Below are 27,130 nucleotides of genomic sequence, written 5' to 3'. Positions count from 1 at the left end.
GGACAGGAGAGAGGAGGAAAGACGAAGAAGAATAGATATGGGGGATGGGAGTAATCTCCAAAATAATCAGCAAAGAGCCACATGGTCAAGTGGTAGAAAGCTAGCTAAGTAAGCAAGAAAGATACCCTGAATTCAAATCCCATTACTAGAAAAAAATGTTTAAGAATTCACATACTTATTGGATCCATGAGGACAAAGCTGGAAGCAAAAAAAACTATTTTTTAAAAAAATTCGTTTATTAAAAACAGCAATTTCTAGCCAAATAATATAAAGCATTTTAAATTAATTATTTCAAAGTATGTACACTCTGTATAAGTAAACACGTGAAACTGTACAGATTTAAACAAATATTCATTTAGCAAACAAGTTGGATCACTATTTCCTACCCAGCACTTTGTAAGGTATCTGAATGTTTCTGAAACGAAAGATCAAACCACAAGAACAAGTGCCATTACATACTTGTATCCCGAAGAACACATTCGGCTTTGTACAGCAAACTAATCAGTCACAGTACTGTACAATAATCATGCCTTCATTTCTTTGGAAAGGCTATTGGAAAACCATAATATACATATAATACATGAAACTGGATATTTTACAGTTTATTTCATTAAACATATTTAAAACAGTAAATGTAAGTAAATATAATTTTCCTAATTCATTTATGGCAAAGAAAGAATATGGACCCTCTTACCTTCCCAAAATAGAGAGTAATAAGCTCTATCAAACAATGTCCACCACCAATTCAAACCTGGTTGAAAAGCAACTGACCTGCTACAGGCCTCAGGAGCCCTGTGCAAGAGCCTGCGTTCAGGCTAAGGAGCATGCTACTCATACCACCTGCACTACAAGGTCACTGGCTCCATTCCAGAACCCCACTGCATGAGAATTCTCAATGACTCAGAATTCTTTTTTGAACAACAACAACAAAAAAGGCTACATTTACTGTAACATCAGAGGCAAAAAGCAATCCAATTCTGAATTTGAAAAATTTGTAGGAAAATTCGCAGATACTCATAATTTGTGATCCCTGATACAGTATGGGCAGTGTTTGTCATCCTTCCATTTGTGGGTGAATGTATCCTACTGTGGCAGGGCTGGAGATTCCAAGGCTGCCACAGCACTGGGCAGGCAGATAAAGAGATACACAGGAAAGCGTTTGCCTTTTAAAGGACAACTGTAACGGAAGGTAGTATGCAGAAAACGACTGACTACACTTCATTCATGAAACCTGCCGCTCATTAGTGTCTTTCTCCTTGATGTCCCAGACTCAAGACACATTAATTGGTAATCCCCACACACACCTACAGACTACAGTACCCTGAAGATCTGCACTGAAGAGGCCAATCCCACCTGTGTCTGTGGTGGCTACAGTTCCCTGCTCTGAATGCTCTGCACCCCAGCCATTCAAGGGGCATGGGTTACATGAGGCCTCTGCCTCTTCCTCTCCCAGACAAAGATGACACCCTGAATTCCCAGGAGAGCAAGGAAGATGCATTCTTAAATGGAACTATAAGTACTCCCAACTAAGCTTCAAAATGATAGAAGAAACATGACATAAAATAGAGTGTAGAAGTAAGATTTCTGGAAGTACAAAAATAGTCACTGTGGAATGCTCATTGGTTAAAAGTGTTGCAGTGTCTCAAGCATTAACAGCTTTCCCGTTAGCTGTATTTCCATAAAGTTCTTTGCACTACTTATTGTAACCTCTTTTTATTGCACAACGTTTGTGAGGAAACATTTCCCACATGGCTACTATAGAAGCTTCTGCTCTGGTGACTGCTGACATAGGATGGTTACCACCACTCATCAATGAATCTTTGGCATATGGTGTCTGTGAAAGAGTAACACCAATCTCTTCACTTCGCTTTGTTTCCTTCTGCTGGCAGCATGGAGCAGCATGCCCAGGTGGTTCTCAAGATTCCCATATAGCCTTCTTCAGCACCCTGCAGGCCACCAAGACTCCTCAGCACTGGCCCACAGGACACTGCTAACACACAGCCCAGCCCAGTCCAACAGGCCTGCTTAATTAGACACGGAGAGCAGAAAGTTCACCTGAAAAGCAATGAGAATGGCTGTGTTAGTTCTGCTGTGGAACATCACCTAGAGAGAAGTTGGCTAAGGATAGGAAAACAGGAGGGGGGGGGGGGGGGGGGGGGAAATCAAGTTATTTTTATGGTGTTTGCTTGGTTTTATTTTGATAAAGGTCTTTTTATATGGTATAGCTAGTGTCGAATCCACAATCCTCCTACCTCAGCCTCTTAAGTGCTGGGATCAAGATAAATTTTTATAGCCACTAGGCCCATGAGGAGCTACCCTCCATTACTGAATCCAGGCCCAAAAGTCATTTAAAGTCCAGGGACTAATGACACATTACACTAGCACTTACAAAAGACAGAAATATATGTTCCACAAAGATGTGATCCCTGGCAACAGCCAGTGAACTGAGACTGGACCAGACTGGAGAAAGTATCTACAAAGAAGGTGACTGGGACTTTGGACTTGAATATGAACTATAGATCAGACAACAGGACTAACAAATTCCTGCTTTGATAACTATATAGGAGGAGTATGAAGAGGATAAGGAAACATCTTTCTCTCTTAGATACTCTGAAGTGTCACCCAACACACTCTCATGTTACTTAAAAGAGGGGCTAGGGAGTGGCTGGGAAGGTGGCTCAGTGGTAGAGTGCTTGCCTTGCATGCATGAGGCCCTGAGTCTGATTCCTCAGTCTCACATAAGCAGAAAAAGCTAGAGGTGGTGCTGTGGCTCAAGTGGTAAAGTGCTCTCCTTGAGCTAAAGAGCTGAGGGACAGCGCCCAGGCCCAGAGTTCAGGCCCCACAACTGACAAAAAAAAAGAGAGAGAGAGAGGGGCTAGGAAGAAGTGGGGGAAAGTGAAGATTAAAGCAAACTGGTCAAATTGTAGGTTGGGAAAAGGATATTTGGGAGCTCCTTATGCCACCGCTGCATTTTTCCCTTCAAGTTGGAAATTGTAACAAAATGAATTTCCAATATCTACTCATTTCAATCACACTTTCTTCAACCATACCTCTCCATCTAAAACTTACCGTCTACTACATTTCTAATCTATACTAAGCTTAGCAATGAAAAGTAAACATTCTCAAAGCACCAGGCTACTGCTAATATATAGCAGGTACTCAATTCATATTCGCTGACTGCATTAAATTTAAAATGAGAGCTAGCAACTGGGCTTCATATTGTTTTTTTTATTTGAGGGAAAAAAATAGAACTACTTCTAGTATCTATTCTACTCTCTAAAATAACTTCTATTACTATGTGTATTTCAAATGTAATTGTAAATTAACTGGCAGTATTTGGGGCCTTCACAAACAGGCCATTCAATTTAAACATAGTAATTTTCACTATCAGAAACTTAAAATGCAGCTGAATACTCAAAAGCCATCCTATAAAACTGGAAACAGCAATTCAAAATTCAAATTCTTGTTCATTCAAATAACATAATGCACAGTGTGGTTTTAAAGTGAAAACTAAAAACACAATTATCTACTCAAATGAAATAACCATAGAGCCTAAAAATATCAGATCTTCAGTGTCCATTACCTGTTCCATGGAAGGACAAGCAATGACCTCGATGTCTTCAGGGCTGAACTCTTCCTTTAGCAAGGTATGGAACTTCTGGAAGACTTGCTGAATGTTATTCTTAGAAAGAAGGGCAAGTGACCATATGAGATAAGTCACAGAAAACACACCTACACCTTACACATCAAGCACTGAGAGGGTTAAATCACCATGATTTTTGCAAAAATAGGTGGAGGGAATATATTTTTAATGAGATTTCCAAAGATACAGAATTTGCACATGCTAGTGCAACCTGATGAAGACTTGTCAGATAATATTTCCTGGAAAAACTAAGCTCTTGTAAAACCTATGTCCCCAGAGATTTTATTAAAAGTCTTCAGCAATTTCTTAAGAGTTTATTAGACTTTTTTATTTTATTTTTTGTCAGTCATGGGGCTTGAACTCTGGGCCTGGCCACTGTTCCTCAGCTCTTCAGCTCAAGGCAAGTGTTCTACCACGTTTGCCACAGCGCCCCTTCCTTCAGCAATTTCTTATGCAAAAAAAACTACCAATGTTTCAAAACATACAAAATGTACTTTAAAAATCTGCCAATGCCTTGGGTAATGATGTGAGCTTAACATAAACTGGATGTTATAAGTCTTAAATTCTCTCTGAGACTTAATCCCTTGGTGGCTTCTGGAAGCAATTTATTTCCAATACTCACTAGGAAAATGGGGCCTCATTCCTGAAATGCTGTGGCCCAGTGTGGGGGCCAAACACCATGTGAAGGGGGGCTGAGTTTTTGTTGATTTGTTAATTTCTACTTTAAATTAACATAGAAAACTTAAGACAAAGTGACAGTGAAGGGAAAAAAGAGATAATCTGACAGCTCAAGGCTCAAAGGCCTTTCAAGAATCACAGTAATTATTCATCTGCTTCACTAAGTAGCTCCCTAACACTTTCAGTGTCTATGAGAAGAGCAAATGGTAGATGTGAAAAGCCACTTAAAGTTACAGTCCAACATTCCAATAAACTACCATTCTACTCACCTTAACAGGCTTGAACAAGATGAACTCTGTCTCTTTGTTGGACAGGTAGAGTGACATGCTTTTCAGTATCAGTGGCAGCTTTGTCTTTAATGTTTTATAGGCAGTTGTACCAAGTTCACCAACTTTAGCTGTAAAGAAATTACCCTTATTAGTAGTCACAAAGGAGAAAAGAACAAAGATGACTTAAGAAAGAGAAAAATAGCAAATGGCTCCTTATTTCCCCAAAGAATTTCTTTTATAATTCTTGTGTGTTTGCACAGTTTAATCACAAGCCCTATAAACATACAAGTTTCTACAACATACAGGAACTCTAATCCTTAGGGCTGAGAGAGCAAACTACCACCCTTAACTGTTCTCTTCCCTCCCTCCCTCGGCACACTTCAGGACACATTTCAGGACCTACAATAGGTATCTTTAAATCTGGCAATAGGACATAAGGCTTACTTATTTATACATATGTATATTATGCTATTTTTAGAGAGACACTAGCAAAAATTACTTCATATGAACTGATGCAGTTGGAGGCACTCTCCAACCAGTTTGCTTGGGTCACACAAGTTTAAGGGAATGAAATGTCCATGTTACATTCTTTTTTAACCATTTGTTACATTCTTACATTGTATTAACAGACAAGGAATAGAATTCCAGAAGTTTTGAAGTAAAGTAATTACATAACTCAAGTGCAGTCAATATCTGAAGGAACTACATAGAACAGAGCAGTCACTTGTATGATAGCTGCAAAGGAAAAGATGACTCATTTCAAAGATGCTCAAAATTAAAGTAAATTCAAACAGTGAGAAATTTACAAATTGACAAAAAAATTAGCAAAATAGATTGTAGATATCCATGGTTGACAAGAGTGTAAAGAAAATTCTCAGGCTCCACATTTACAGATTCAACCAACTACAGATTTTAAATATTCCAAAAACAAAAGTGTGACTGTACCAAGCATATATGGACTATTGTTATTTTCCTCTAATCAATATATATAACTACAGCATTTATATTACATTAACTATTACAAGTAATATGGAGATAAAGTATATAGGAGGATGCTCCTCAGATATTTTGCAAGTGCACCATGTTTATATAAGAGACCAGAGCATCTGTGCATTTTGGCATCTGCTGGGTGGCCTTGAAACCATCCCCAGCAGCTACTAAGAGACAATGAATCTTCACCAGAGGCTCCCATCAAGAAATACCAAATGATTCAACCTCATTGGGAGGATATTAGACAACATCTAGGCAAACCACAAGTACATATACTTATTTACCTAACATTTCCACCGACAAAAATTATTCTATATACTCACAAAATACTAAGGTAGGTCAGGATCAGTGACTCACATTCCTAGACATTCAGGATCTCACTTCAAAGCCTGTCTAAGCAGACAAAACTGAGAGACTCTTATCCTCAATTAAGCAAAAAGCTGGAGTGGAGGCCTGGCTCAAACAGTAGAGCCTCAGCCATGATGAAAAAAGCTGAGAGAAAGTTAGAGACTCTGAGTTCAAGCCCCAGTGCCAACAACAATAGAAACCCAGAGACCAATGGAACAGGCTAGAAGGCCCAGAATGAACCCACACACCTAGCACCTAGCCTCCTTTGAAAAAGAAGCCAAAAATGTATGTTGGAAAAAGGATGGTATCCTCCATAAATAGTATAGGAAAAACGGATATCCATACACAAAAGACTAAAACTTAATCTTTGTCTCATACTTTGTGGTAATACCAATTCAAACTGGATCGAAGACCTCCCTGCAGGGGCTGGGAATGTGGCTTAGTGGTAGAGTGCTTTTGCCCAGCAAACATGAAGCCCTGGGTTCGATTCCTCAGTATCACATAAACAGAAAAGGCTGGAAGTGATGCTGTGTTAGAATGCTTGCCTCGAGCAGAGAGGCTCAAGGACAGTACCCTGGCCCCGAGTTCAAGCCCCAGGACTAGAAAAAAAAAAAGACCTCACTTTAAGAGCTGAAACCTTGAAACCACTATAAAAACAAAGGGAAACTCCTAACTGGAACTTCCTGAATAATATTCCATATCCTCATGGGATATAGGGCTGGGAAGGTGGCTCAGTGATAAGAGTGCTTGCCTTGCATGCATGAGGCCCTGGGCTCAATTCCTCAGCACCACATAAACAGAAAAAGCTGGAAGTGGCACTGTGGCTCAAGTGGTAGAGCACTAGCCTTGAGCTGAAGAGCTGAGGGACGGTGCCCATGCCCAGAGTTCAGATCACACAACCAACAAAAAAAAAAAGGAAAGGAAAGGAAAGAAAAGATAGGAAAAATTCCATGGGCTCAGCAAACGAAAGAATTGACAAATGAAACTGCATTAAACTTAAAAGCTTCTGCACAGCAAAGGATTATAATTTCTAAGCTAAGGACAGCCTACAGAATGGAAAAAGATCTTTGCTAGCTATATATCTGCAAAGGGTCTAATAACTTGAATTTACTAGGAGCTCAAAAAAACTAAAACCTCCAAGAATCAAAAACCCAAAGGAGCAACTCAAAGGGCAAAGAAGCTAAACAGTTCTCAGAGGAAGAAGTTCATATACTCAATAAATGCATGAAGAAATGATGAATATATCTCTGGTGTTATTTGCAGGAAAAGATGGATCTGGAAAAGATACTAAGCAAAGTAAACCAGGCCCAGAAAGACAAAGGGTGTATATTTTCTCTCATGTGTAGATCTTAGGCTCATAATACCACCTCTCATAGAAGCATACGCAGAGGCATATGTTTATATATACAATTTAACTGACTCTGGTATATACAAGGGTAAAACTTCAAGCAGTAAACATTTAAACAATTAGTAAGACTGTTTAACAAAATGAGTATCAGGGAGTTGAAACAAGATCATAAAGGAAAGGGGCTGATGGGAGTACCGATGGATGAAAAAGGGAACAAGGGACAAATACAGCACGAATTCTCAATATACGTATGTGATAAATGAAGTTGAAAATGTGAAACATGTCTGGGGAGGAGGGAACAGACAGATCAAGAAGCACCCAACACTTAGATGGATATATGAAACTGTAACAACCTTGTACAACCTTTGTAAGTTCAGAAAATCTTAAACAAGTTTTTAAAAATACAAAGATTATGTGCAAAGGAATTTTCACTAAATATATTTTTAAAAATGAACTGAAGATATTCTGAATATCCACTCATCAAATTCCCAAAGAATCTCTGACAACATGCTGTGAACCCATTAAGCAGAGTAGTAGGGCTAGAGCAGTGGGTCAGAGAGGGCTACAAGATGCATGGAAAATGGGAAGAGAAACAGTACAACCTCATTTGGGTAACTCATTTTATCTTCTTTTTTTGTGCCTATGCTGGGTCTTAAACTCAGAGCCTTGGACTCTTTCACTCAAGGTTGAGGCTCTACCACCAGAGCCATGCCTCTACTTTTTGCTGGTTAATCAGAAACTGGAGTCTCTCAGATTTGTTTGGCTTCACACAGTGATCTGAATACCTGAACCTCCTGAGTGGCTAAGATTACAGAGTGAGCTATTAGCATATTTAGGTAACTCTTAAAGGCTATGTGTGCTAACATGCACATAATTTGGGAAATGAAACTATAATATAATGGTTGCAGATAGAGAATTATTTTTCATTTTATATCTTTCACAGTTTAAATTTCATGCCATATAAAAAAAACTGGAGAGTGATGGTGGAAAAACAAGGTTTAAAAAAAAGTGCCAATGCTTCCAAGAAGAAATCGCTCAAGAACTGCTTACTTTTCATTAAATCATTGAAAGCCCCCTCAAGACACCCCGGGGTTCTGTTTTCACCATCAACAACACACTTCAGGTATCACTAAACATTTCAGAGAGCTTAAAAATCACAAAAAGTGTACTGGCTAGTGAACACAAGGCCCACTAAGAAGGATATATATATGCCCTCGACTGAATTAACAAATTGGCATCCTAATGTATAATTCACTTTCCTGGGAATCTATCATAACAATCCCCAAGACCTAGGGAGGAGGGAGGAGTGGGAAGGCATGTGTCCTAAGACAGTTCATACACTATCCTCCATGTTCCCACCTCAAATGGCCCACAAATCTCTTTGACATTTAAGTGGACTTCATGCATTAGAAATCATAAAAAAAAAAAAAAAAATCTCCATGTGACTAAAGTAGCAGAAGGCAAACTACAAGACAGACTGAACTGGCACTGCATTCTCTGAGATCTCACTTTAAAGAACCAAATGAGTTAAATAACAACACAGCAAGGCCTAGTCCAATCTGGCCTGTCACTACTCTTTTATCGGCTCCCACTTTACTAACAATTTTAATGATGCTGAAGTGAGCAATCCCTAAGCACTTTGAGCTTTATTAGGACTCTCTACCTGAGAAGATGACAGTCCTTATTTTGAAAGAATCTTTTCAAAAGGGAAAGAACAATACATTAATTAGGCATCAAGTTCCTGGGCATAAATGTACTAAATATGCCTGTGCCTGTATGCTTCTTTTATCTATTTTAAGGAAGATTTACTGCCCTTAAACAGTTTCATTTACATAAACATTCAAAATACAAATCTGATCCTATTTTTAAATAAGTCCTACATAAGCAACCAAAATCTTAAGCCAAATACACCAATGAATTTAAAGATGATGAGAATTTTTCTAAGAGCCTTGCTGCAATAAGAACTGACAAGTTCTTCTAGACTGTGAGGAATCATTAAGAACTGACAAATCTGCTTCCAGACTGAAGAATCAGGATAGGTGGTTAACACAGCAGCAACCTAGGACTAGCAGGTCCACTACTCTCAGTAAAAGATGCTGGTTTTCTGTCTCTTGACACAATGCAGTACAGCATCAGTGTCCAAGATGTTAATCTCATACACATGTGCAAAAAGAAGGTAGAATATTCACTGTCTCCATACAATAAACAAAAGAACAAAAACACATCACAAAGCACAAAGTTTACTTCCCATAAAAGCAAAGTACAAATCTGCATTGATATTCTGAAAGTATACACAAGAAATATTTGAAATAAAACTCTTGTTTTAGCTGTGCACTGGTGGCTCATTCCCATAATCTTAGCTGTTCAAGAGGCTGAGATCTAAGGATCAAAGCCAGCCAAGGCTGGAAAAAATCTGAGACTCTTATCTCCATTAAACTACTCAGAAAAAGCTGGGAGTGGCACTATGGCTTTAGTGGTAGAAAACTAGCCTTGAGCACAAAGAGGCTCAGGGACAGCACCACACTGAGTTCAACTCAGCAAAAAACAAACGAAACAAAAACCAACTCTTGTCTTCCTTTCAATGAGACTTTTCTACATTTACACATCTTTCTAAGAGATACATACACAGCTACTAGTTCACATTCACATTAACCCAGACATTTGTAAGTGAAAATTCTGAAGGTTTAAGATGACTTCAGTCCTTTAGCCCAAGGAAATATCTATCAGACAGTACCATTCACTCAATATGGAACAGTAGCCATATTAGAAAGTTGATTAGATGTCTGAAGCAGCCAGTTTTCATGGATGAAAGCCAGAACAACACTCATAGCTCATAGCAAAAGCTACCCTCCAATGTGAACATGGTTTATCCATAATTAAAACACCTTTCTTAAGCCAATTGAAGTACACACCTATAATCACAAGAGACTGCAGTAGGAAGATTATGGAGTTTGAGGCCAGCCTGGCTACAGAACATGATCCTTTCTCAAAAAGAAAAGAAAAGAAAACAAGGAAAACCTAATACCATTCTTTCATCATGTTGTCACCATTTCTAAATTTAATAAAGGTTAGGAGATGGACAAATGATTTATTCTGGTTGGATGGCTACATAAAATGCCACAAAATGTACCAAAAATAACCAGGTAATGATACTGCCTGCTGAGTCTTACCAATAATTCAGTTTTATAATTTTTTTTTTTTTGCAAACACTCCAAAATGTCAGCAGGCAATATAAGTTAAAGAAAATGTAGAAGGAAAGTGACCCAACATTTCTTCACTTACTTGAAAACAGGTATAGTCTCTCATAATTTCACTGTCAAATACAGTATTCTATCCCAATGAACAGTGTTTTACAGAAACCAAATGACTCAAAAATGTTTCTTTAATCTAAACCACATTTTATTTTTAATTACTTAAATTTTGTTTTCAATTCTTCCTTTCTTGGAAAGCTTGCTGAAGCATGAGTAGTGCTAGCCCAGAAAAACCTGCCAGCTCCAAATGGATTCTATCAACTCCAATCTAGCATCCCAGAGTAAGAAGACTCCAAGCTGTCACAGCAAGGAACATAAATGCAAATTAATAGCAATCTTAAAAAATCAACCAGAAAGAATAAAATCTGAATACCTGGTTGTGCCCAAGGCTGCTGGGAAAGGGTATACTTGGGGCCTCCTTGACTGGCCATTGTTTTTAATGCTGAAACCTTGTAGAAGAAATAAAAAGAAAAGCTTCATTCACCAGTGACAAGTGAAATGTTAAGGATACATAATACAGATTCAACCTATTAAAACATACTAATAATCAAGTGTACAAAAATGCAACATGTCTTACAATCTTTTACGGCTAGTAAAAAATTTTAGCAAGACTTCTCCTGTGATTCGACATACATATTATCCTGTTAATAAACATGCTAAAGTCCTACAAAGGCATTCTGCCAGAAGCATTTCAGGCTAGGAAAGTCTTTTTTTTTTTTTTTTTTTTTTTTGGGGGGGGGGGGGGAGGGGTCCAGTCATGGGGCCTGAACTCTGGGTCTGGGAGCTGTCCCTCAGCTCTTCAGCTCAAGGCTAGCACTCTACCACTTGAGCCACAGCGCCACTTCCAGCTTTTTTTTCTGCTTATGTTGTGCTGAGGATTTGAACCCAGGGCCTCAAGCATGCAAGGCAAGAGCTCTACCACTGAGCCACCTTCCCAGACCCAGGAAAATCTTTCTTAAGTACACTGTTACATTAATATAACAAACTATTACTATACTTTATTAGAAATATGTCACCCAGAGCTGGACAAAAACTCCAGTACATACTCCAAGATTTTTTTTTAAAATGTAACACAGGCAGGAAAAATGTCATTAAAACAAAGAGCATAGGGTAGTGACGCACACCTACAATCCCTGCATTTGAGAGGCTGAGTAGGATTGACAGTTGAAGGCCAGCCTGGGCTACAGAGAAAGCCCTGTCTCAAAAAGCAAAACACATACATACATATATACACATGCACATTATTTTCAAATACTATCAAAAGCACTCTTGACCAATGACAAATGTCTTGACTAGACACAGCCCTTGAAGATCATCTTCTTCTCATCTATTTTCACTCCATAGCAGGAACAGAAAGAACAAATACAAGAGTCCCTGCTTCTGAGACAGTACGACTAGGGAGTTGGTAGGAGGTGGCTGGGTAAAGTGAGAGAAGAAAACTGCATAAAATATTTTTCTTGAATAGATAGACATTGACTGGAACTTACCATGTAGTATCATTAGAAAAACCTAAGCATCAATTCTTCAGCTTTCTATGAAAAGGATCAAGTATGTATTTAGACAGGTATAATGTTGATTCAGGTCTCTCCAGCCTTCCTCATGTCTGCTTTGTTTCTCCTTTCTAATTCTACTCCTGCACCACTCTTGGACTTGCCTGTGCTACCCATGTGAATTCACGTAATTGGCTCTTGCCTCCTCTCATTCAGTTCCTCTCCATATCTTTGTCACTGTGAGAGACAGCTTTTGAAAGCAAATTACAGATGACTATAAGTCAGTTAGGTGACAGAGAAAAACATACTCACACTTCAGAATGTATCATCCCAAATTGTTTCTAGTATAAAAATACATGTATTCATTTTTAAAAATGGGATCATGGTATTCTGTAAACTTTTTTCCCATTTAAATTTATATTCTGGACATTTTTCTGACAGTTTTAATACCAGTGGCTATCTACTATTCCACTTATTTCAGAATTTAAATCCATTTTATAAAGACATACTTTAGGCTGTTTGTTTTTTATATAGATCTGTATGGTTGTCTCTTTTACTATTTAGATAATTTACTTATCTCTAAGTCAAACCTCAAGGAGTATTTTCCTCAAAAATTTCCTAGCTCTTTAGAGATAATCTCTTCTGAGAATAAAACCAAGAGGAAGAGGAAGAAACGACTGTTCTCAAGGGAAAGCTTTCCTCAATTAGCCTCACCGTTTGTACTCTTTTCCTTTTTTAATTAGCATACATTAGTTGTACAACAGAGACCTTGCTATGACATATCCAGAGATGTAAACAATGTATCCTGATCATCTTATCTCCCTATCACTGTCTCTTATCCCACTTCTCCTCTAAAACAGTTTTCAATGAATTTCATTTTCATTTCATACATGCAGATAAACTACTTGGAAAATGTTTATTCTCATTCATACTCATTAGCGCTTCCTCCTCACGATGGTGCTCTTTCATCAGAACATTTTACTTTTCTATTACTGTTTCCATTTTATGCGTATTAGACACATAATACATGCACATCTGAAATACCACAGTGAAACCCCAAGAGGTTCAGAATCTCCTTCTCTATTGATTTCTCTTCCCTGCTCCACATAATACACTATTGATCTCCAGCTTTCACTGGGGCTCCTTATGCCATCTTCATAAATAGTTGCACTGTATTTAGAAATTATTCACCCTCAATCTTCCTTTTTCCCTCATCCCTTCTTAACTTCATGTATATATGTATATATATATATATATATATATAATGTCATGCCATATGTATACACATATATTTGTACATACATATATACATGTCTGTTTATATATACATAATGTACAAATACATATATATCCATATCATACACAAATACATATATGAGCAAAAATATGTGAGACTTTTTTTTTTGTTGGTCATGCAACCTGAACTCTGGGCCTGGGCGCTGTCCCTGAGCTCTTCAGCTCAAGGATAATACTCTACCACTTTGAGTCACAGCGCCACTTCCAGTTTTCTGGTGCTTAATTAGAGATAAGAGTCTCACAAGGGCTAGGAAGGTGGCTCAGTGGTAGAGCGCTTGCCTTGCATGCCTGAGGCCCTGGGTTCGATTCCTCAGCACCACATAAGCAAAAAGAAAAAAGCCGGAAGTGGCGCTGTGGCTCAAGTGGTAGAGCGGTAGCCTTGAGCTGAAGAGCTGAGGGCCAGCACCCAGGTCCAGAGTTCAGGCCCCACGACCGGACCCAAAAAAAAAAAAAAAAAGAGTCTCACGAACATTCCTGCCCCAGCTGGCTTTGAACCACAATCCTCAGCTCTCAGCCTCCTAAGTAGCTAGGATTATAGGCATAAACCACTGGCATCTAACTGGTGTTCTACAATTCTATCCAATCCTGCAAATAATATTCCATCTTTCTTTATGGCTGTGTATAGTCGATGGTATACGTGCACCATATCCTCTTTATCCATTCACCTATTGTCAGGCACCACAGGTGATTCCATTTGGCTACTTTGAACAGTGATATATGAAGGTATTCTTATATACTGACTTATATTCCTTCGGTTATATGCTCAATCATGGAATGAGATTATAAAGTAAATCTACCTTTAGTTTTTGAGAAAGGTCCATGCTGATTTCCACAGTGGTTGCACAAGTTTATATTTCTACCAATAGTCTATCAGAATTCCTTTTTCCCTTATAACCCCTCCGACATTTGTTTGTTTTCTTGATGGTGGCCTTTCTGATTAGAGTGTGATAGAATCTAATAGTGATTTTGATTTTCACTCTTTTATGACTAAGGATTTATTAAACATTTCTTCATGCATTTATTAGTCATTTGTATTTCTTCTTCTGAGAACTGTGTTCAGTTTTGCTTGTCCATGTATTAACTAGATTAACCTTATCCTTTTTTTTTTTAAGACTAGGGAATGAGCAAAACTAACTCCTTGGGAGCAAGAACTAAGTTTATAGGTCAAATTCTTTTATGAGAAACATTTAAATATATAGTTTTTGAGGAAACTAGAAACACTTCAGAGGGAATACTAAGAATAAACTTACAAAATCTTATCAAAGTGCTAGAAAGAAAATGACTCTGTGTGTGTGTGTGTGTGTGTGTGTCTTCTGAGTTTTTGACAAACTAGTCCCCATCAGAAAGAAATGCTTTTAGCTTAGCTATAAAGAAATGTGGGTACTTTAGCACAAAATCACATTTCTGCAGCAGTTTATAGTAACAGAGTACTCATACATATGATGTTATGTAGTCCCACTAAGGCAGGGAGGATAGATGCTGCTGCTATCCCCTGCAGGATTAGAAAACAGAGGTTGGGAAAAAATGACTTGCCTTCAATTTCAGCTAGCTAGTAGAAGGCAGTCCAGGCCCAAATTCTCTGCTCTTTCTCTTAAGCTTACTACTATTTTTGAATGATGGTCCTACTTAAGACTACACCTGAGCTACACAGGAAAAAAAAAATTCCATGAACTGCTGTCTAGGGATCCCTTCTATATATGTACTGCACATCCCTGGAGAACCATTATATAATTCCAAATTAGAAGATTTTCTACAGAAATCTGTTTCCTTTTAGTGTTCTTAGTGACTAGGGACATTTAAAACGTATAACCAGAGTTATGCCAGACTTACCAAACGCACACTAAGATCAATTTGGACAACTCTATTAGTGAATTGTGATTCACTTTATTTTTAGAAAAATTCTGCTGTTCTAGAATAACCCTTCAATCGTAGATTTCCTTACAATCAAATTGGTGACTTCACAAGATTCATTCTGCTCTGACATTATACAATATTCACCTACAATACTTCCCACCAGTATTAGGTGAATGTTCTCCCCCAAATCATATTACTATCTACAAACTACTTTTCTATGAGGATAATTTTAGTAAAAATGGTCATTTATCTGTTTATTATAAACAGTACTTACACTCTTTTTTAAAAAGTCAAAACCTAGGGTTCAAAGCCAGCCAAGCAGGAAAATCTATGATACTCTAACCTCCAATAAACTACTCAAACCCACAGAAGTGGTACTGTGGCTAACGTAGCACTAGCCTTGAATGAAAAGGGTCAGAGACAGCACCCAGTCCCTGAGTTCAAGATTCATAACTTTCCGACACTGACTTTAAATTGCAATGCTCAGATCTCAGCCTAAGTAGCTAGGATTACAGATGTGAGGTACTGGTGGCTAGCTTGTTTTTCTTATTTGTAACTGGCATCTTCCGTCTATACCACAGGCTGCAGGCACACTAGCTGATAACCAGCATCAAGCTCTTAATGAACAACCTGTACAGTTGTGTCTTTGTTGTTCCAGACACATCCTGTCTAATCAGTTAACCAGTTAAGATGTATCCAATTTGAGAGAAAATGCTACCATAACTTTATTTTTTTATATGATAACCTCTAATATTAGTCTGATGTAAACAAAAGAGACTTAATGAAAGTTAACTTGAAGACTTTAAAACATCTTTAAAGCCTGAGTAATGGCATTTATTTTATTTTTTAAATGATTAGATCAGGCCAGGCAGCAGTGGCTCACACCTGCAAATCCTACTCAGGAGAGTGAGATCTAAGGGTCACGGTTCCAGCCCAGGCAGGAAAGTCCATGAGACTCTTATCCAATTAACCACCAGAAAATCAGAAGTGGCGCTGTGGCTCAAGTGGTAGAGCACTAGCCTTGAGCTGAAGAGCTCGGGGACACCCAGGCCCAGACTTCAAGCCCCACAACCAACAAAAAAAAAAAAAAATTAGATTGAATTACAACACAATAAAATTTTAAAAAATAATAATTGGAATGAAGCAAGAATGTCAAAATAGCCATGATCTATCTTTCTCTTTGCTTGCATTTGCCAGTCGATATATTTTTGCTCAAGCGATGTAAGTCTAGCTATAGTATCTCCTTATATTTAATGTGTATATTTAGCAGTTAACATGTCAATAGAAAACCTTCAATTCTCAATTATCCAGAAAAATGAAATTAGCATTTAGAGTAAGAAAAATCTCCCATTTAAGTAGTAGCAAATTCTGACATACAGACTGTGGTTGCTGCCACACAGGCCCAATAGTAGGGGAGGTTACCAGACAGCGCTGAGTCCCTGCCCACATGCAGATAACTCATAATGTAGATAACACAAAAATACCTCTATATTATTTGTACTCTTCCCCCTCACAACTAAAAACTCTACAGCATACCTAAGAGTCAACAAATCAAAAACTTCCAATGCAGGAAACAGTGATTTCCTAAACAGAGTCACTAAAGCATGGGCTTACTGTCTGGTTATGCCAGTGAGTTTTCACCAGGGAGCAAGTCAAAAGGAAAGCTAGGGAAGAATGTAAATGCCTTCACAAGGAGATAACTCCATCTGTACCTTTGTCATGAACTCCTCGAGGTGCTCAACAAATAGCTTGGTCTGCTGCTGAATAAACTGTTCACAGGCAGATTTCAGGTGCCGGTCTACATCTTTCTTAGAGTCAAGATAATGTTCTCTTATCTCAGGAGTACCCTGAAAAACAAAAGATGACAATTTCCTCCTGTTTTGTTTTTTTTTTTTACATGCCAAGAAATTGTGGACATGTAAAGAATGTGGCTTAGTACCCACCACCAATGAAACAGACTCCTTCTCACCTCCAACAAGAACTCTATCAAGGCATTGTTGCTATTCAGCCTAAAAAATCTCGGAACAGTCATAGGATTCAGGATTTTAAATGCTGCATCTGTGAAACAAAATTACTCATCCAGTGAACATGTACAGTTTCAACAGAGAAGCCCTGTGTAACATGCGCAAGCTCTCTACTGTTGTAAAACAGAAGGCATTCATCTTCACCAAGTCACCTCCAGGACCGGCCAAGGGTGAGATGCGCTCTAGTGATGCTATAGTCCTCACACAGTTATTTTCCAGAAGTTAGAATTACAAAATGCTATTCATCTCAATTATCCCTTCATAGAATAAGAAAAATGATACACTATAAAATTTCACTGCTTTACTTTTAGATAATACTCAGATAATATTTTTAAATATCTAAAATAGTTTTGCTTATGTTATCCACATACTTACCCAGCTTCTTTGTTAAGGTCTTGGCTGACAAAGAAATTTATCCACTTGAAGCAGAGTGAATAAACTAATGTGCCAGCCAAGAAGAAAACACCAAGAGGACATATTTACCCTTCAACCTCCAGACTAACTAGAATCTATGCAAAGTATTAACTGAGGTCTCATTGATGTTCAAATGCAATAAGATATAATGTTAGTCAAGAGGTTAGAAGATTAAACATGAAGATAGCAAGTATTAAGTGATAGCTTAAAACAGACTGTTGCTTTGCTTAGCTTTGCCAAACTAAAGAAAACAAAGCATTAAATATTTCTAATACCTATTTTGTATTTCTTTTAATCTTTAAGTAGTTGTACAAAGAACTGCCAAGCCACGCCACAGTAATACTTAGTGCCTTGATCTTGGGCTTAATGAAATGAAAAAGACCCTCTATCAAATTCAGTACTTAGAGTAAACCTTAACACATGGCTCTTTGTTGTGTTTTCTGCAAGATACCTGAAAGATGTCTTTTTCAATAAATAGAATCCTATCACTATATGGTGAGTTTAAAAAACTTCATAATATTTAGGGGGGAAAAAAACCTCTGCCACAATCTTAAGACTATCTCATTGTCTCACACCTCAGTAAATCTACATTAAGAACCAAGTGGCAACAATAAGTTACAAATTAGAAAAAAAAAAAAGCCTGGCACCTGTGGCTCACACCTGTAATCATATCAACGCAAGAGACTGAGATCTGAGAATCAAAGTTCAAAGCCAGCTCAGGCAGGAAGGTCTATAAGACTCTTACCTCCAATTAACTACCAGTAAATCAGAAGTGGCACTGTGGCTCTAAGTAGTAGAACACTAGCTTTGAGCAAAAGAGCTCAGGGACAATGCCCAGGCCCTGAGTTCAAGCCCCAGGATGAACAAAAAAACAAAAAGTAAAAATAAAAAATTTAAAAAGATGGAAGTGAAGTGTGGCTCAACTGGTAGAATATCAACCTCAAGCAAAAAAGCCAACTGAGAGCACGAGGCCCTAAGTTCAAGCTCCAGTATTGGCACCAAAAAACAAACATACAAAACACTAAAGGTTACTTTCCAGAACTGAACATCATAACTCAACTGCCAGAGTGCCAGCCTTGAACAACAACAACAACCAAAACAGCAACAACTAAGCAAGAGCTTGAGGCCCTGAGTTCAAGCCCCAAAACCTACACCTACACACACATACATACACATACACACACACACACACACACACACACACACACACAAAGATCTGAGGATCACAGTTCAAAGGCAGACAAATCAAAAGACTCTTATCTCCAATTAATCAGCAAAAAGCCAGCTGTGGAGGTATGCCTCAAGTGACAGAGCATCAGCCTTAAAAGAAAAAGCCAAGCAAAAGCAGAAGACTCTGGATACACACACACACACACACACACACACACACACACACACACACACACACACACACACACACACACACACACACACACACACACACACACACACGTATGCCTCAAGTGACAGAGCATCAGCCTTAAAAGAAAAAGCCAAGCAAAAGCAGAAGACTCTGGATTCACACACACACACACACACACACACACACACACACGAAAAAAGACAAGACAAGAAAAGAAAAGAAAGATGAAAGTCCACCCTGATAGATCCCATTAGAAATTTCCCACCATTCCCAGACCTCACACTGAAAAGAAAAAAGGAAGGAAATCAATCTGAAGAGGTGAGAGATGGAAGTGTCAGATACAAATAAGCTTTAAAAAAAAAAATTATGCATTCCTTAAAGGCAAAAGAAACCTGACTTCTGCTAGGAAAAAAATGGCAAAGAATATGACTAAGACACATGGGCTTATCCTGTGTGGTAGATAGGAAGAACAGGGGGGAAACAGCAAGCTGTTTTAATATGACATATCAGAAAGTCACAATAAAGCTCACTGAATTAAGTATACTCTCAAAATATTTGTTTTTAAAAATTCCACTCATAATAAACACAGTAATTAGGGAACTAAATTCCTGCTATCTTTGGAAATTATATATTTGAGTTGCTCTGAAACACAGCCCACAGAAAATAATTTGGGTCTCAATTGCTCTAGTACATAAGACAGAAGTTAATTTATCACATAAATGAACTGGCTTAGGGCAAAAGAGCTTCAATCTCTTGGAAATAATTAACATTTACAGAAATGTGTAAGGAATGAAAGGAAATGAGTGATGTTCATAGTATATCCTTAATTGTTTAAGATCAGTATCTCAGAAAGTAACTACTTTGATCTCCTAAAAAATCATCACTTAGCCAGGCACCAGTGGCTCACACCTATAATCCTAGATACTCAGGAGGCTGAAATCTGAGGATCGAAGTTCAAAGCCAGCCCCAGCAGGGAAGTTCGTGAGACTCTTATCTCCAAAAACCGCTAGAAAACCAGAAGTGGTGCTGTGGCTCAAGCGGTAGCGCGCTCGCCTTGAGCTGAAGAGTGCAGGGACAGCGCCCAAGCCCAGAGTTCAAGCCCCACGACCGACAAAAAAAAAAAAAAAAAAAACTTCACTTGTTTATTCAGAGACAAATCATTAGAATGGATAAATCATCTTCCCCATGGTAAGTTAATACATATTTCCATTTCGAAAACCCTCTTTACATGACAACTTAACTAATCTAATGATAGTTCCTTAAGTTTAATTCCCTAAAACTTAAGGAAACCAATTTAAGCATATTAACATATAGTATATATTACCATTCTTTATCATTTTAATTAATTATCACTAAAGGTGTCATAACACCTTCATAGTATTCCTTTTATCTAGGAGAGGAAGGTAGACATTTTAGCATTCGGAATGCTAAAATATACATATAATATTATATAAGAGCCAGCATTTTTCCTGTTTTAACTAGCTTCAGGAACTTTCATAAGCAAGTTAATAAACTCAAAACCATTCCAATTAGCTGATACATATTACTTATTTAGTAAGTAACTATTAGACTAATTTTTCATTTTTTAACTGGTTATAATAAAATAATACCTAAGGGAGGTAATCCTGTCTCACAAATTAAAATGCTCAAATATAGTTCCCCTCAAGAACATAAAGCTAGTTAGAAATAATTAGGATACTGACAGCTCAGTTTAGTATGGACAAATAACACACTTAGCAAGCAAAGCATGCAAAAAAAATTGCAGATGAACATAAAATAAACCTATAACCTGTGCTGACACATATGGATAGGTCAAATACCCAACTGTGTCAGCCAGAACAAGTACCTCTAGTTTTCTTGAGGTCCAGGGAAATTTCCTTAATGGTGAATTCAGTGTGAAATGGAGCAATTTGTTCACGAAGAATCAAAAGATGCTTAATTAAGAAAAGTTGCCCATCAATCTGAGTCTAAATTATAAGACAGAAAAATAGAAATCATAGGATTAAATCAAACAGGAGCATATAAAACATGTTATTATTCAACAATAATCCTTTGTCATACCATGAATACTAATTAAAACATTCATCTATAACTTTATTTTCCATCCTCATCTAGTCCCTAAATCACAATTTCATTCAATTCTCCATTCCACAAACAGGCAAACAGAATGGTCACACACAAAGGGAAAGCTTTTCTAGCAACAAAATGCCAAATTCTTCTGATGTCTTTTTTTTTTTTGGTCAGATATGGGGCCTGAACTCAGGGCCTGGGCACTGTCCCTCAGCTCTTCAGCTCAAGGCTAGTGCTCTACCACTTAAGCCACAGTGCCAGTTTCGGCTTTTTCTGCTTATGTGGTGCTGGGGAATCAAACCCAAGGCCTCATGTATGCAAGGCAAGCACTCTACCACTAAGCCACCTTCCCAGCCCAAGACTTTTTTTTTTTAATTTGTCTAAGTCTTAAAGCTAGAACTCAAGTTTGAAAATATGGAAGTTACAAGGTTTGAACACTCCAAGCAACAATGAAATTGTGTCTGTAAACAAGCCCCACAGTGAAGAGGTAAACAGAACAACACCTCTGACCATGTTCTACTTTCTGACAAGGCCATGAAAGCAGCACATACCAGTAGCTTCCCATTTCTGGGCCCATCCTGACTAAAAACCTTGAGCTGTGCAGTCATGGGAACTACTTGCAGTCATAGAACTTAAGTTGTCATAGAACTTAAGCAGTCATAGAACTTACAGTTGCCTGTCCTCAGAAGTGACAGGTTGATTTCCTCCAGATAAGGCCATTTAACTATTTAAAACAATATTAAAGGGATGATTAAATTGTTGTTTCCTTAAAAATACTTCCCTTGATAGTACAAGGAAACCAAAATACCATCTCCCCAATTGCTAAGGTAGTAGCAAGAATCCTTCATCCTACAGAATTTATTTGATGTAAGTATTGTTTTTGATACTTTAGCAAAATTTCAACTTTTGGTAGTTTATTGAGCACTAAAATGAAATGTTAGCTTCTCTCAAAGGACCTCAAAATTAAATCGTGTTAAAGAAATCTAACTGCCGAACTGGCTTTAAATTTCCATGCCTATAAAGAATATATTGTACAGTATTATTATAGGTATTAAAATTTCACCTAACACTTCATCAAACCTTGTTTTTGCTGATAGAATCGGATGCTCCCAGTAAGGACTGAATGCAGGCAGACAATGCTTCCTGTGATAATCCTTGAAACACAGCCCTCTGGTGGAATAAAAAAGAAACATTAGCACGTGGCACATCACAAAACAGTTAAAAGAAAATCCCTGGCCCTGTTACTTGCTTGCATCATTGGCTTGGTCTCTTACTGGTCTCATTTTTCCTGGAGTTTTCTATTCCTATGTAATCATTCTAGACTAACACATGGTTTTATAATGGGCCCACATGTCTACAAATAGCCACATACCTCTTCAATAAATATGTACTAGCACTTACTCCATGCCACACACTGAGCTAGATGCTGAGTAGTACAGAAGTTAACAGGCAATCAGGGTTCTGACCCCAGCATAATCTCCTTTATGGGAATATGTTTTAAATCTTTAAAACTAGCAATCTTAATACTGTTGATCAAAACTTTATCCCAAGCTGCCCAGGCTCTGGTGGCTCACACCTGTAATCCTACCTTCTTAGGAGGCTGAAATCTGAGGACAGTGGTTCAAAGCCAGCCTGAGCAGGAAAGTGTTTTTTTTTTTTTGGGTCCAGTTGTGGGGCCTGAACTCTGGGCCTGGGCGCTGTCCCTCAGCTCTTCAGCTCAAGGTTAGCACTCTACCACTTGAGCCACAGCACCACTTCCGGCTTTTTTCTTTTTGCTCATGTGGTGCTAAGGAATCGAACCCAGGGCCTCAGGCATGCAAGGCAAGCGCTCTACCACTGAGCCACCTTCCCAGCCCCAGCTGGTAATATTCTTATCTCCAATTAACCACCAGAAAACTGGAGTGGTACTGTGGCAAAGTGGTAGAGCCTAAAGCAAAAGAGCTCAGCACCTAGGCCCCAAGATCAAGCCCTATGACGGACAAAAACACAAACTTTGTCCCAAGTAATTAACCAGTAGTGTTTTAATATTCAAGCACAAGCTAGGTACTGGTGGCTCATGCCTATAATCCTAGCTACTCAGGAGGCTGAGATCTGAGGATCACCATTCAAAGCCAGCCCAAGCAGGAAAGTCCATGAGACTCTTATCTCCAATAAACCACCAGAAAACTAGAAGTGGCACTGTGGCTCAAGGGGTACAGCACTTGCCTTGAGCTGAAGAGCTGAGGGACAGTACCCAGGCCCAGAGTTCAAGCCCCAGACAAAAAAAAAAAATTCAAGGACACAGCTCTTTAGTATAGTATCAAAGAAAGGGGGGGGGGGGGGGTGGTTGAAAGGGAGGGAAGGAAGGAGGAAAGTAGGAAAGAGAAAGAGCACAATTGTTCAATGAGGGGAGGTTAGCTAATAACAGCAAAACAGATGATGCAATATTGTATGTAAACACAAAGAATTCTAAGGGAGGTGGTAAAATTTTTATATAATCAAGTGGAAAAAGAAAACTAGGCTTTACAAATATGTGAGGTAGGAATCTCAAGTCAGTTTTATCATTTATCTGTCTTCCCAAAAGCGTGGTATTTTGGGCAGGCCATGATTCTAATGAGTCCCCTTGCTTTTGTATCAGTATTCTATGAGATGGAACTGACAGGGATGCAGATATACAAGACATTTATTATTTGGTATAGTCCTGGTCTCTACTGGATGTTACTCTCTTTTTGTACTGCTTCTCCCTCTAGAGGCCAATGTAGGGAAGAGGGATTAAGACTGCTACTGGTTTACTACTCTGCCATAATCTGTCCGAGTTTGCCTTCCTCACTTTTGATCAGTAAGTAAACCACTTTGGTTTATAAACAAACCATCCCTAGAAAATCTGTAGACAGATGAACTGTTGCAGAGAATGCCAACTATAATTAGACTGGAGTACTTAAAAAAAAAAAATTCTGTTCCCTGAAATCAATATACAGTTTAAGATGGTGCTTTAAAAAAAGTAACTTTGGGGGGAGGGGGGTGGAAGGGGAGGAGATGGGAAGGGATGAGAAGGGGAAACAAAGGAGGAGGCAACAATGCTTGGTAAGAAATGTACTCATTACCTTGCCCATGTAATTGTAACCCCTCTGTATGGTATTTTCACAATAAAAAACTAAAAAATAATAACTTTCAGCCAGGCATCAATGGCTCACACCTGTAATCCTAGCTACTCGGGAGACTGAGATCTGAGGATCATGGTTCAAAGCCAGCCTGGGCGGGAAAGTCTGTGGGACTCTAGAAAACGGGAAGTGGCACTGTGGCTCAAGCAGTAGAGCACTTGCCTTGAGCTGAAGAGCTTAGGGACAGTGCCTAGGCTCAGAGTTCAAGCCCCACGACTGACAAAAAAAAAAGTAACTTCAGCAAGTTACTTACTCCATGTCTAGAAAAGAATCTTTTTATGTATATTTTTTATTGTAAAAATACTGTACAGAGGGTTACAGTTACATGAGTAGGGTACTGAGTACATTTCCTATGGAGCATTGTTTCCTCCTCCTTTGTTCTCCCCCTACCATCCCTTCCCTTCTCACCTCCCCAACACCTCCTTCCCCCTGCCCCCCAAAATTGTAAAGTTCATTTTCAACATAGTGTCTTGTACATCTCATTGTTACAATGGGTCAACCTGTATTCTTTTTTTTTTTTTTTTTTTTTTGGTCGGTCCTGGGGCTTGAACTCTGGGCCTGGGCGCTGTACCTCAGCTCTTCAGCTCAAGGCAAGCGCTCTACCACTTGAGCTACAGCGCCACTTCCGGTTTTCTGGTGGTTTACTGGAGATAGGAGTCTCACGGTCTCTCCTGCCCGGGCTGGCTTTGAACCGCGATCCTCAGATCTCAGCCTCCTGAGTAGCTAGGATTACAGGCGTGAGCCACCAGCGCCCAGCTCAACCTGTATTCTTATTTAAGCATTATATCCCTTCCCCTCCCAAAAGTATAAAAACGTACATACAAGATGCAGGACACCGGAATCAAATACAGTAAAAACAAAAGAAACAAAAGAGGAGCTGGGAATATGGCTCAGTGGTAGAATGCTTGCCTCACATGCATAAGGCCCTGGGTTCGATTCTTCAGCATCACATAAACGGAAAAAAACAGAAGTAGTGCTGTGGTTCAAGTGGTAGAGCGCTAGCCTTGAGCTGAAGAGCTGAGGGGTAGCGCCCAGGCCCAGAGTTCAAGACCCAGGGCTGACCCAAAAAGAAAAGGAAGAAAGAAAGGAACAAAAGAATCACCACATAGTGCATTTTAAGTATATTAAAAACAGTATCAAGAAAGAAAAAAGCCACTTGTGTCCCTGTCTTGGGGTTCATTTCGTTTAGCATCATCTTATATGGTCATATGTACATAGCTTTTGACCTTTAGAAAAGAATATTAAGGGGGCTGGGAAGGTGGCTCAGTGGTAAAGTGCTTGCCTTGCATGCATGAGGCCCTGGGTTCGATTCCTCAGCACCACATAAACAAAAAAAGCCGGAAGTGGCGCTATGGCTCAAGTGGTAGAGCAAGGATGTTGATTCAGTGAGAGCAAAACTACATTAAAGAGGAATGGTGGCTAAAAAAAAAAAAAAAAAAGGTGGCACACTGCCTATAATTTCAGCATTCAGGAGGCTTGAAACTGAAGTATCACAACTTTGAGACCAGCCTGGACTACAGAGAGGACCTCATCACAAAATAAAATAAAACTACATCTACATTTCATACCAAATGAATACTACACCCATGTGACACTGACTACATCACTTAACCTTTCTGTATCTGCTTAACCTTTCTTATCTACAAACTAAAGCAGGCAAATGTATCACTATCCTTAAACCTATTTGTGGTCATGGACTCATTAAGAATTAATGGAGCCAGGCACCAGTGGCTCACACCTGTAATCCTAGCTACTCAGGAGGCTGAGATCTGAGGATCACAGTTGAAACCAGAAAAGTCTATGAGACTCTTATATCACCAATAAACTACCCACAAAAAGCCAGAAATGGCACTGTGGCTCAAGTAGGTAAGAGTGCTAGCCTTGAGCAGAGAGAGCCTCAGAACAGAGCCCAGGCCCTGAGTTCAAGCCCCAAGACCAGCAAAAAAAAAAAAAAAGATGGAAACTTGTAGCAATGGTACTCATTGAACACTCTGTTGAAAAAAAATTATACTATTTTGGGGGAGAGGAAGAAGAAGATAGGAGGGAAAAACTGGGAGAGAACAAGGAAACGGGTAACATATTGTCCAAAAAGAACTTATGCAGGGCTGGGAAGGTGGCTCAGTGGTAGAGCGCTTGCCTTGCATGCCTGAGGCCCTGGGTTCGATTCCTCAGCACTATATAAGCAAAAAGAAAAAAGCCAGAAGTGGCGCTGTGGCTCAAGTGGTAGAGCGCTAGCCTTGAGCTGAAGAGCTGAGGGACAGCGCCCAGGCCCAGAGTTCAGGCCCCACTATCGGACCAAAAAAAAAAAAGAACTTATGCAACTGTAACCCCGCTGAACATCACATTTATGATAATAAAAAAAAAATTTAAGAACTGAATGAAACTAATATTCTTCTCAAACTTCCTTCTATATGGACATGAGAATATAAACACAACCCATAATTCTAGGGTGTTCAGAAACTCTCCAAAGCCCATTAGTAGATTCTAGGGATCCATAGAATGCCCAGATAAGGAATTTCTAATAGATAAACCATGTTTTATCTAAAAACCATGATTCTAAGAATAGCAAACAAAATACTGAATCAAGATCTTAATAAATTAAAATTTTTAAATATTCCAGATGAAAAAGTAATTCACAGTAGAGGTAAAAGAATGTACACACTTACATCTATACATCTGTATAATTTGGAGAGACAGACAAGAGTTCTTCGAACTGTAGGATACCACATTCCATGCAGATCTGCGGGAGAAATCGTGGTCTGTGGTCTAGGATTGAGGGATTCTGTTGAAGCTAAAAGCCAAGAGGAAAAAAAGAAAATATACATTTCAGACATGTAGAAGTATGTCATAAAATAATTTATATAGTAACTATATTCTCTCTAGCTATCAATAGCTAAAAAGTATGTTTTCTCCATCCTCATCTTTAATCAAGAATATCCTAGGACTGGGAAC

General features: G+C 38.7%; 1 protein-coding gene across 1 annotated transcript in view; it reads right to left on the bottom strand.

Moving 5' to 3' along the window:
* Positions 1 to 217: 217 nt before the first annotated feature.
* Cog3 (component of oligomeric golgi complex 3) overlaps positions 218 to 27,130 on the bottom strand; it is a 60,735-nt gene continuing 33,822 nt past the window's right edge. Inside the window, exons 15-23 of the mRNA XM_042685412.1 lie at positions 26,845 to 26,969; positions 22,119 to 22,208; positions 20,815 to 20,935; positions 17,137 to 17,225; positions 16,880 to 17,014; positions 10,901 to 10,976; positions 4,591 to 4,718; positions 3,584 to 3,682; positions 218 to 2,055 (exon numbers count right to left, since the gene is read on the bottom strand). Coding sequence (XP_042541346.1) covers positions 2,026 to 2,055; positions 3,584 to 3,682; positions 4,591 to 4,718; positions 10,901 to 10,976; positions 16,880 to 17,014; positions 17,137 to 17,225; positions 20,815 to 20,935; positions 22,119 to 22,208; positions 26,845 to 26,969 — 893 coding nt within the window. The 3' untranslated portion in view covers positions 218 to 2,025. The remainder of the gene's footprint in view (positions 2,056 to 3,583; positions 3,683 to 4,590; positions 4,719 to 10,900; positions 10,977 to 16,879; positions 17,015 to 17,136; positions 17,226 to 20,814; positions 20,936 to 22,118; positions 22,209 to 26,844; positions 26,970 to 27,130) is intronic.

This window comes from Dipodomys spectabilis, unplaced genomic scaffold (assembly GCF_019054845.1).
Source record: "Dipodomys spectabilis isolate Male_0828 unplaced genomic scaffold, ASM1905484v1 ptg000095l, whole genome shotgun sequence".
Lineage (NCBI taxonomy): Eukaryota > Metazoa > Chordata > Mammalia > Rodentia > Heteromyidae > Dipodomys > Dipodomys spectabilis.
This window is presented reverse-complemented; position numbering and strand designations above follow the sequence as displayed.